Source organism: Hypanus sabinus, chromosome 12, assembly GCF_030144855.1.
Source record: "Hypanus sabinus isolate sHypSab1 chromosome 12, sHypSab1.hap1, whole genome shotgun sequence".
NCBI lineage: Eukaryota > Metazoa > Chordata > Chondrichthyes > Myliobatiformes > Dasyatidae > Hypanus > Hypanus sabinus.
The window spans coordinates 71,816,522-71,829,125 of NC_082717.1; the positions used below are offsets into that span (position 1 = coordinate 71,816,522).

The 12,604-nt window shown below is 40.6% G+C and overlaps 1 protein-coding gene across 4 annotated transcripts in view; it reads left to right on the forward strand.

Annotated features, from left to right (window-relative positions):
* tasp1 (taspase, threonine aspartase, 1) overlaps window positions 1–12,604 on the forward strand; it is a 147,170-nt gene that overhangs the window by 42,628 nt on the left and 91,938 nt on the right. For all 4 annotated transcript variants that reach the window (XR_009515149.1, XR_009515150.1, XM_059986205.1 and 1 more), the window contains exon 6: window positions 4,696–4,775. Coding sequence is in view for 2 of the 4 variants with exons in the window: in XM_059986205.1 (XP_059842188.1) it covers window positions 4,696–4,775 (80 nt within the window). In the remaining 2 variants the exon portion in view is untranslated. The remainder of the gene's footprint in view (window positions 1–4,695; window positions 4,776–12,604) is intronic.

Below are 12,604 nucleotides of genomic sequence, written 5' to 3' on the forward strand. Positions count from 1 at the left end.
AGGTCTCTCAGTGGGAGAACATTTTGGATATAGTGATCACAATTCTATCTCCTTTACCATAGCATTGGAAAGGGATAGGAACTGACATGTTAGGAAAGCATTTAATTGGAGTAAGGGGCAATATGAGGCTATCAGGCAGGAACTTGGAAGCATAAATTGGGAACAGACGTTCTCAGGGAAATGTATGGCAGAAATGTGACAAATGTTCCTGCATAGGTACATTCCAATGAGATGGAAAGGATGATAGGGTACATGAACCATGGTGTACAAAGGCTGTTGTAAATCTAGTCAAGAAGAAAAGAAAAGCTTATGAAAGGTTCAAAAAACTAGGTAATGATAGAGATCTAGAAGATTATAAAGCTAACATGAAGGAGCTTTATAATGAAATTTGGAGAGCCGAGCTTAAGAATGAAATTCAGAGAGCCAGAACAGACCATGAGAAGGCCTTGGTGGGCAGGATTAAGGAAAACCCCAGGCATTCTACAAGTATGTGAAGAGCAAGAGGATAAGAGGTGAGAGAATAGGACCAATCAAGTGTGACAATGGAAAAGTGTGTATGGAACCAGACGAGATAGCAGAGGTACTTCTTAATGAATACTTTGCTTCAGTATTCATTACAGAAAAGGATCTTGGTGATTGTAGGGATGACTTACAGTGGACTGAAAAGCTTGAACATATAGATATTAAGAAAGAGGATGCGTTGGGGCTTTTGGAAAGCATCAAGTTGGATAAGTCATCAGGACCAGATGAGATGTACCCCAGGATACTGTGGGAGGCGAGGGAGGAGATTGCTGAGCCTCCGGTGATGATCTTTGCATCATCACTGGGGATGGGAGAGGTTCTGGAGGATTGGAGAGTTGCCGATGTTGTTCCCTTATTCAAGAAAGGGAGTAGAGATAGCCCAGGAAATTATAGACCAGTGGGTCTTAAGTGGTTGGTAAGTTGAGGGAAAAGATCCCAAGAGGCAGGATTTATGAACATTTGGAGAGGCATAATATGATTAGGAATAGTCAGCATGGCTTTATCAAAGGCAGGTCATGCCTTCCGAGCCTGATTGAATATTTTGAGGATGTTAAACACATTGATGAAGGAAGGGCAGTAGATGTAGTGTATATGGATTTCAGCAAGGCATTTGATAAGGTACCCCATTCGAGGCTTATTGAGAAAGTAAGGAGGCATGGGATCCACAGGGATATTGCTTTGTAAATCCAGAATTGGCTTGCCACAGAAGGCAAAGAGTGGTTGTAGAGGGGTCATATCCTGCATGGAGGTCAGTGACCAGTGGTGTGCCTCAGGGATCTGTTCGGGGACTCTTTTTCTTAGTGATTTTTATAAATGACCTGGATGATGAAGTGGAGGGATGGGTTAGTAAATTTGCTGATGACACGAAGGTCGGGGATTTTATGGATAGTGGAGAGGGCTGTGAGAGGTTACAGTGGGACATTGTTAGGATGCAAAACTGGGCTGAGAAGTGGGAAATGGAGTTCAACCCAGATAAGTGTGAAGTGGTTCATTTTGATAGGTCAAATATGATGGCAGAATATAGTATTAATGGTAAGACTCTTGGCAGTGCGGAGGATCAGAGGGATCTTGGGGTCTGAGTCCATAGGACACTCAAAGCTGCTGTGCAGGTTGATTCTATGGTTAAGAAGGCATATAGTGCAATGGCCTTCATCAATCATGGGATTGAGTTATGAGCCTAGAGGTAATGTTGCAGCTATGTAGGACCCTGGTCAAACCCGACCTGGAGTACTGTGCTCAGTTCTGATCGCCTCACTACAGGAAGAATGTGGAAACCATAGAAATGGTGCAGAGGAGGTTTACAAGGATGTTGCCTGGATTGGGGAGGATGCCTTATGAGAATAGGTTGAGTGAACTTACCCTTTTCTCTTTGGAGGACGGAGAATGAGAGCTGACCTGATAGAGATTTATAAGATGATTAGAAGCATTGATTGTGTAGATAGTCAGAGGCTTTTTCCCAGGGCTGAAATGGCTAACACAAGAGGGCACAGTTTTAAGGTGCTTGGAAGCAGGTACAGTGGAGATGTCAGGGGTAAGTTTTTTACACAGAGAGTGGTGAGTGTGTGGAAGGGGCTACTGGTGACGGTGGTGGAGGCAGATAGAATAGGATCTTTTAAGAGACTCCTGGATGGATGCATGGAGCTTAGAAAAGTAAAGGGCTATGGGTAACCCTTGGTAATTTCCAAAGTAAGTACACGTTCAGCACAGCATTGTGGGCTGAAGGGCCTGTATTGTGCTGTAGGTTTTCTATGTTCTACATTTTATGAGTAATTAATGCAGAAAACCAGGTAACTGCAAAGAGTCACAAATTTTTCTTGTAATGGTATATAAAATTGTAGTAGATTGTAGATACACAGAATCGTTTTCCATTGGTAGAGTTATGAGTGTCGAGATGGCACTAAGTTGCAGTCTCCATCTTTGTCTTTTTGTTTTTTAGGTTTGTAGGAATAGTTTTGCGATAGGGGAGTTAGGGTGTTAGATTAGGGTTTAGGGACAGGGATGTGGAGAAGTTAATGTGTCAGTCTGGATTCTAAGCTTCTGCTCTGCTTTCAAATGCCAGCAATGTAGATTTGGGATGAAGGGCATCAGTGGTCATATGTTAGGTCAGCAGAACAACAAGGTCAGGGGCTGGTGGCCTGCCTGGGTCAGCGAGTCAGTGGTGGGTTCAAGGATTGGATTTTTGTGGGGTCACCCTAGCTACATGAGTTTCCTAGACTTATGTTTGAGGCCTAGCGTTTGTGTCCCATCATCACCGAGTCTGGAGTTTGAGGCCTTGAGTTCAGATCCTCATTGTTTGTCATAGGCGAGCCCTGGGGTTGATATCAAAGATCGCAGCCTGAATATCGAGCGGAACTCAAGGTCTGATGGCTGTAGCTACGAGCCTGTGAATCTCTGCAAGTCCATTGGGGCAGTGAAAGGCCCAATGTCTGCATGCCTAAATTCACTGGAAACTGGAGGGTGAAGATGGCCTGATCTGGGGTTGGAGGACTGTGTGTGTGGGTGGGCATGAGGGAGAAAAGGAGCTTATTTTACTGATGCTGTTTTATTGCTTCTTGTGTTCTGTGTTGTTCTGCCTTTCATGGTGGGCATGTTACCCTGGTGCCCAAATGTGTGACAACATTCATTGGCTGCCCCTAGCAAATACTTGGTGGTGAATGCAAATGACACATTTCACTGTTTTGTTTCGATGCACATGTGAAAAAAAATATTACTTTACAAGGGTATAGATTTAAGGTGAGAGGTATAAGGTTTTTTATTCGGCAAGTAATTGATGTCTGGAACTCACTGAACTTTGATTCAGCAACTCCTATAGCAAAGTACATTTATTATCCAAGTATGTATTCAGTACATAACCCTGATTCATCTTCCCGCAGACAGCTATGAAACAAAGAAACTCCATGAAACCTGTTCAAAGAAAAGATCAAACAGCCAATGAGCAAAGAAACAAATCGTACAAATGGCAAAAGAGTGAATAACACAGAGTATTAAACATCAAACCGCAGAGTCCTTGAAATAGTGTATGAACATTCAATTTAGTTCAGCTCATTTTAGCACAATGTCATTTGTTGATTGCAGGCCACAGAACTGATTAGAATTGCACAAAATAGCAGTAAAGAAATGAGTAACCAGAAATGCATTTAACATCAACTGCAGTGTCCTCTGAAAGCAGGTCTAATCCACAAACTGCACTGATGAAACCTTGCCCAAGGCATAACACACCTGCACCTGCCTCTGGCTGCAGCAAGGGAGAGGGAGAGTAGTCAAACAAAGGCAGACAGTGCTGAACACCCACTTGCCTTCCACTCTTATCCTCGTCGATTCCAATCTTGATCGATGCTTTAATCAACATGTTGGTCAAGAATTGTAGCTGATCATGGATTACCACTCCGCCATTAGGTCACATCCATTCTCAACCGCGCCGAATTCCCTTGGAGACAGCAAAAACACCAGATCACTCATTCAGCCAAAAAGCATATTATCAAATGTAAATTTCTGGCTCCAGTCACACACAGCTTAGTAGTAGAAGTATATTTGATAGAAGAGGTAATTTTGTGAACTGTCTACAGGACTTTGCTGTAAGTTGCAGTGGCCACTGGCACCATTTTAGCCTTCCAACCATCAGATACAAACACCATTTTTTAAATAAGAGACATTAAGACTAGCACTTAAATAATCAAAGGCAAATAAAAATTATGACCCAGTGTGAACAGTTGGATTAGTGCATATGGGTAAAAAGGGTAGCACGGTCACAGTTGACTGTAGGATTCATTTTGATGACTCTGTTGTGTCAACTCTCCAGATTAGGAATGAATCTTTGTGCCACCCCAGCAGAAGATTATTCCTCTGTCTTTGAATCCTTTTGTTGGCGGGACCTCTTTTGTAATTTTTAAAATATTTCCCTTTTTGGACATTTTCAGGAATAACCTTGGGACCCATCTTTTCAACTTATCTATATTTGCCTCTTCCTTAATTTGGGATATACCCTTTCAAATTCTTTTATGATGTATTTTGAGACATCTCAAATAATTCTGGTACTGTACAAGTATATGCTGATTGTTTTATGTTAACAAGGGGAAGTATGATATCTTAACCAGAATATAATTTATTTGAACTGCATATTGTTCTTATGCTTATTTCTGTTTTATGAATATCAATTAATTTCTCTTGTTTTAGTTTTTTAGTCGGAGAAGGGGCTTACAAGTGGGCAGTGGATCATGGAATTGTACCATGTCCTCCTGACATATTGGCAACAAGTAAGACATTTTCAACCCTTTTCCTCATTCTGCAGATAACCACAGATTATTTTTGTAAAATATTTTGCATTTATGAAAAAAAGTTTGCATTTATTGGAGCCATGATCGAATGGTGGAGCAAATAACCTATTCCTGCTCCTGCATATATATTATGGTCTTTATATTTCTTCCAGTTTTTAATAAGGTAAAATTAACAACAAGATTTCCAAAGTGTTCCCTGCTTTTAAAGAAAGAGTTTTAATTTGGTACAGGCAGTTCCTGGGTTACGAACAAGTTCTGTTCCTGAGTCTGTTTTTAAGTCGGAGTTGTATGTAAGTTGGAACAGTTACATCTGGTATTCTTTAGCGTCAGTTAGTCAAACGTTTGTCTTATATAGTATATATTTTACCTTTCTATGCATATAAAACACTTAAGAAACGTATGTATTTCAATAATTAAACCACTGCGTTGCTTAGTAATAATTGTAGCTTTCACCAGGGCAGGGCCTTTTACATGCTCCATTACTCCCACTTTCTCCTTTACCTGTATCCTTTAAAATTGTTCCGATCGTTGACTGACTGTAGCCTAACGCTTTTCCAATGACTGATGGCATTTCACCTCTTTCCAAACGCTTTATTTTCAATTGCAGTCGTTTTCCATCAACGGAACAGAAGACTGCAGATTCAGCAGCAGCCAGGGACAGTGGGTCCTCTGCTGCCCTGGGTCCTAAAGTCCACCCACATAGAGACAGGTTAAATGGGACTAGTGGGGGCGGTGCTGACTGGCAGAGGTGTGGGGGGGGGGGGGGAGAGTCAGGGTGAATCTTGTTAAGAATTATTTAAGCCAAATACAAAGTTACACACTCAACACAGTGTTAATGGCAACGACTTAAAATGGCAGACGGCGTTGTGATCCGCCATAAAATGGCAGACAGCGTTCTCCTCCCTCCGTTCATAAATATGAGTTGTTAGTAAGTCGGGTGTTTGTAACTTGGGGTCTGCCTTTATTCTTATAGATATCTTCCTTCCTGACATTTAACAATACTGCCCTTGGTTTAAACTTTGGGGTTTTAAAGCTAAACAATGATAACACTTTACATGTAATTCTATTGTTTTTGCTGATGGATAAATGAATTATTGTGACATTCATGATTGCTACATGCATGATTAACTAGTCAAATGATGTCCGGCCTTGAAATGCATAATTTGTGAGGTAAATAATAGTGCAAGCAGATTATAGAAGCACATTGCTTACATAGGAAGTAACAATTAGCAAGTTAGATAGTTATTTTATTAGTAGCCAACTTTTCATGATGTGACATATTTCCTTCCCAAATCTAGCTAAAAGAAATTACTAGGATGGAAGCAAAACATTCTGAGGAATGAAGGAAAATAGGAAGTCACAATCTGTGTGGGAACCAATAGCATAGAGAAAAAAATAGCTAAAGCCCTGCCATCAGATACAGGAGATAAGAAGTTAAAACATTAGGTTGCAGTGCTCTCTGGATTCCTACTAATGCTACAACCTCAGAATAGCTTGGAGTGGGAGGGGGTAAAACAAGTTGGTATGCATTGAGAAAAAATGGTGTGGAAATGAGGACCCAAATGTTGAATGGTGTAAGGGACATATTCAAGGTGGACTGTTGCTATACTGGAACAAGTAACCTTAATCATAAGATGTAGGAGTAGAATAAGACCATTCTGTCCATTAAGTCCAGTCTGCCATTTGCTCATGACTACCTTCTTCCCCTAACCTTTCACATCCTAAATTATTAAGTATCCATCAACCTCCACCTTAAATACACCCAGTGACTGGGCCTCCACATCTGCCTGTGACAAAGAATTTCACAGATTCACCACCTTCTGGCTTAAGAAATTTCTCCTCATCTCCATTCTAATGGTCGTCCCTCTATAATAGCATTGTACCCTCTGGTCCTAGATTCTCCCACAGTAGTTAACATCCTTTTCACATCCACTGTATCTAGGCCTTTCAACATTTGATAAGTTTCAATAAGATCTCCCTTCATTCTTATAAATTCCAGTGAGTACATGCCCAGGGGCATCAATCACTCCACATATGATAGGCTTTTATTCCCGGAATCATTTTTGTGATCCTCCTTTGACCTCTCCAATGTTAGGACACCCTTTCATAGATAAGGGGCTCAGAACTACTCACACTACTGACAATACGCCAAGTGAGCATTGCCTGTATCTTAAAAGCCTCAGCATTATATCCTTGTTTTTGTATTCTAGTTAATGTTCCCTCTAATTTGTAATGACCAGCGTGTGCAAAAAATCTTGTACTGTGCAATTTTATTTGCTCAGTAACAAAAAGTTCCCACAGAATTTTATGTATGAACGTATTTATTTTAACAGCTAGCAAAACACTGTCAATGAGAACTTTGATCTCCTCCAAGTTTGATCGTTTTCACTCTTGTTCATCTGCACTCTCAGAAAACGTACGTTGCAGGCCTGTAGTGGGTATTAAAGAATTTTCTCACAGGAGCTTTTGCACACTGTCCATATGTGATTTGCTTGCTAAATGACATTTTAAAAGTCAGGTTTCCAAATATCACTCCATTTCTTCCCACTTTCAAATTCTCCAGCAACTTTGCATTGCAAAAGTACATGCAGGTAACACCAGTTTCTGTATTGTACATAAATATATCTTGTAGATACAGGTTCCTGACCCGAAGATCTTTTAGTGTAACAGTTTCTACTGTTTCATTAAATCCTTCCGATACTAGGTATTTCCTTTGCGCTCTGTGCCCTTTACTTCTTTGGAGTTTAACATTGTACATCAATAATTTCTTCAATAAAATTATGATAAATAAGCCAGTTCTAAAATCTGCAGACAAATCTTTGCAAACTCCATGTAGTCAACACCATCCGCATTAGAAATCGAGAAAGGAAATGTGATTATGTATGATCGTGAACCATAGAACATAACAGCACAGAAACAGGCCTTTCGGCCTTTCCTGTCTGTGCCAAACCATTTTTCTGTCTAGTCCCGCTGACCTGCACCTGGCCCATGTCCCTCCGTACACCTCTCATCCATGTACCTGTCCAAGTTTTTCTTAAATGTTAAAAGTGAGCCCGCATTTACCACTTCATCTGGCAGCTCATTCCACACTTCCACCACTCTCTGTGTGAAGAAGCCCCTCCTAATGTTCCCTTTAAACTTTCCCCCCTTCACCCTTAACCCTTAACCCATGTCCTTTGTTTTTTTTCTCCCCTAGCCTCAGTGGAAAAAGCCTGCTTGCATTCAGTCTATCTATACCTATCATAATTTTATATACCTCTATCAAGTCTCTCCTCATTTTTCTACGGTCCAGGGAATAAAGTCCTAACCTAGTCAACCTTTCTCTGTAACTCAGTTTCTCAAGTCCCGGCATCATCCTTGTAAACCTTCTTTACAGTCTTTCAAACTTATTAATATCCTTCCTGTAATTTGACCAAAACTGCACACAGCACTCCAAATTCAGCCTCACTAATGCCTTATACAACCTCACCATAACATTCCAACTCTTATACTCAATACTGTGATTTATAAAGACTAATATACCAAAAGCTCTCTTTACTACCCTATCTACCTCTGGCGCCACTTTTAGGGAATTATGTAACTACTCCCAGATCCCTCTGTTCTACTGCACTCATCAGTGCCCTACCATTTACCTTGTGTGCTCTACCTTAGTTTGTCCTTCCAAAGTGCAATTCCTCACACTTGTCTGTATTAAACTCCATCTGCCGTTTTTTAGCCCATTTTTCCAGCTGGTCCAAATCCCTCTGCAAGCTTTGAAAACCTTCCTCACTGTCCACTACACCTCCAATCTTTGAATCCAGCAAATTTGCTGATCCAATTTACCACATTATCATCCAGGTCATTGATATAGATGACAAATAACAATGGACCCAGCACTGATCCCTGTGGCACACCACTCGTCACAGGCCTCCACTCAGAGAAGCAATCCTCCACCACCAGTCTCTGACTTCTCCCATTGAGCCAATGTCTAATCCAGTTTACTACCTCACCTTGTATACCTAGCGACTGAATCTTCCTAACTAACCTCCCATGCGGGACCTTGTCAAAGGCCTTACTGAAGTCCATGTAGACAACATCCACTGCCTTCCCTTCATCCACTTTCCAGGTAACCTCCTCGAAAAACTCTATTAATAGATTTGTTAAGCATAACCTACCACACACAAAGCTGTGTTGACTCTCCCTAATAAGTCCCTGTCTATCTAAATATTTGTAGATCCTATCTCTTAGTAATCCTTCCAGTAATTTACCTACTACCGACGTCAGATTTACCGGCCTATAATTTCCTGGATTAGGTACTTTTAGAGCCTTTTTAAACAACGAAACAGCATGAGCTATCCTCCAATCCTCCAATCCTCCGGCACCTCACCCGTAGATACTGACATTTTAAATATATCTGCCAGGGCCCCTGCAATTTCATAATATACTTGCAATATACTTAACATCCCAATGAGGTAGAGGGTGACAACCTTTTGTTAGCAGTTTAAATTCCTTTGTACACTTGTGGCAAACGATGTACACTTGCACATATTAGAGGGAACATTGATTCCAGTTCTCTCGAAATGAATGCTATCATTGTATTTGCTTTCCTCACTACTGATTCAACCTGGTTGTGCATGAGGACTCTCAAGTCTATTTGCACCTCACATATTTAATTTTCTCCCCATTTAGAAAATAGTCTACACTTCTGCCATCTGTTTCCCATTCACCTGATCTGTCCTAAGTCCTTCTGCAGCCTCCCTGCTTCCTCAACTGTACCTGACCCTACACCTAACTTTGTATCATATGCAAACTTGGCCACAAAGCTATCAATTCTTTTGTCCAGATCATTGACATACAACATAAAAAGAAGCAATCCCAGCACCAACTCCTGCAGAACACCATGAGTCACTGGCATTTAACCAGAAAAGGCTCCCTTTATTCCCATCCTTTGCACCCTGCCAGTTAGATAATGCTCTATCTATGCTAGTATCTTTTCTGTAATGCCATTGGCTCTTAACTTGCTAAGCAGCTTCATGTAATGCACCTTGTCATAAGCCTTCTGAAAATCCAATTTCACAATAGCATCCACTGATTCTCCTTTGTCTATCCTGCTTGTTATTTCCATAAAGCATTCCAGCAGATCTGTCAGGCAAGATTTTGCTTTAAGGAAACCTTGCTAACTTTGGCCTATTTTACCAAAAGCCTCCAAGTACCCCGACATCTCATTATTAACAATTGACTCCAACATCTTCCCAACCACTGAAGTCATGCTAACTGGCCTATAATTTCCTTTTTACTGCCTCCCTCCCTTCTTGAAGTGTGGAGTGACTTGTAATTTTCCAGTCCTCCAGAATCTAGTAATTCTTGAAAGGTTGTTAATAACGCCTCCACAATCTCCTCAACCATCCTTTTCAGAATCCTGCAGTATAGTCCATCTGGTCCAGATGGGTTATCTACCTTCAGGCCTTTTAATTTCCCAAGTACCTTCTCTCTAGTAATAGCAATTGCACTCACTTCTGCCTGACACTCTTGAACTTCTGGCATTCTGCTGGTGTCTCGTACCTGGTTGGAAGTTATGATTAGACAGTAGTGACAAAATATGTTGAACTGGGAGAAAGAAATAGTAGCTTCAATTGGGTTTGAAATCAATAAATTTAAATAAACTATGCTGACAATATAGTTGGTGTTCAGCAAGCACAAGCAATAACTCTGATATGATAACAAATTTAAAGAAAGTGAGGACTGAGAATTTACCAGCACTCCTTAGTATAATACAAAGTCAAAATACTGTAGATGTTGAAGTCTGGAAAAAAGGCAGAAGTTATGGAAATACTCAATGTGTTACACAGTATCTTCAGAGAGAAAACAGAAAACGTTTGTCATCAAAATGTAAAATGTTGTCAATCTGAAACAGTATGTCTGCTGCTCTTCACAATTGCTATGTAAACTGTTGAGCATGTCCAGCATTTCCTGTTTTTTCCATTGTCATTGTTATGACGGTGATTGAAGTCATTGGAGAGACGCTGAAGCTAGTAATATGGAAGTCTTTATTCATTACAACAAGCAAGCATCATTCTGGAGTCACTCAAAAACCAAAAATGTATATCACGTTTTTATACCCTTAAGATCAAAGACAACAGCTTGTGATTCAATACAATTTCAATCGTTACAATGACATCATTTACTTTAATACTTTGGATTGAAAGTGCTTCTTTTGAATTACGTATTTACAGTGGGAGACTCATCTGAATGTTCAAATATATTTGCTAATTGCAAGCTTCCCTGCACTTAGTTATAGTGATGTAAATTGTTTCAATCCCTAGCTGCCTGGATCGCTGCAGGGCAATTAAAACAACCCCATTGTCTGATGCATATGCAAGCGTCTTATGGTTACCATTTTGCAAACCATATCTCTTAGTCTGTGGGCCAGTTTAGCTTCAAATTACTGCTTGCAGTCTACAGTAAGAATTGCATACTGGTTCTTGCAATAATTAATATTATTCACATAACTACAGAATATTAACTAACTTACCCTTCTTTTGGCCCCGGACAGAAGTCTGTCCCAGGAAAGTCAAACTTTTAAGGAGGATCAAATTAAGTAGGGCAGCAAAAATGCCCTTTAATTCCGATCCCTTCCCCAATTACTAACTGATCATATCCTTATGTACACCAATGTTACCATCCCTAACAACCTATCTAAAAGACGAAGTAGAGGTGACAATACAAGGTTCCAGAAATTTGATCAGATCCTCTTCTTGATTCTTTTGTCCTCTCAATGTTAACCAGTCTTTAAAATGCAGTTTGTCGTTCATTTGTTTGTTGCCTCCATTCTGCTGGCCCGTTGCGGTTTACGTATCTTTATCTCATCCCTTGATCCTCTAATAGCTAAAACTCAATAGTGGCTCTCAGTAGTTAGTCTGTGTGCAGAGGCACCTGCAAGTTAACTGTATCAGGTTCACAGGCAACCATTCACATTCCATGCCATGACAGTGTATTGTCAAAATGATCTGACAAGTCTCTCAGTTCCTTAGATCGATGTACAGGAGGGTTTGGGTTAGTCTCTTATTTGGATGGCTGAAAGGACGTCACTCCAGTGGCAGACCCTCCTGGACTTTCCCTTTGATTGCTGGCCCAACTACTGAAAATGCTTAGCTTATTTGTGTCCACTTCCATTCCAGGCTGCCTTCAGATACTGTGCAATTTTCTTTTCCTTGTTCTGCCTTGCCATCAAGGTTTGGAACTTCTTGTTTTTGCCATAACTCAGATCCCTTCCCATATATTTTCCCAATATCTTTCTGTCCTGATATGTATAACTAACCATCTGCTTTCCAGAACCAGCCTTCATTACAAAGTACAGTTACTGTTATACTTTAACACTCTGTTCATGGATTCCTATCACGCTCTCTCTGTCTTCTGCATTTGTGTTTCCATTCTCTTTCATCTACAGGCCTGCTTCCATCAGGAGTCATCAGATGTGAAGCAAAAGGTATTCATCACTTAGATTCTCTTTATGACACAATAACTGGGTAGAATTGATCCCTTGTCCAGTCTATGAGGGTGACAAGGTGAGTCATACTGTTTAACCTGAGTCCAGTGTATTCACAGGCACCACCTGTGGTTCTGTCCACCTGGGAGCAAACCTTGTCTTTTTTGGTAACTCTCTTACTGTGACTTGCTCACCCAGCTGTAGAAGGACTATTTCCCTCTGGCTCTGACCAACAACATGTAGCTGCTGTTTTGCTCAGGTCCTCAAAGCGTTAATCTGGTTACAATGATCCTTTGCACCCCCATGTAATCTTACTAAGTTCAGAGGTTCAAGATTCAGAAGT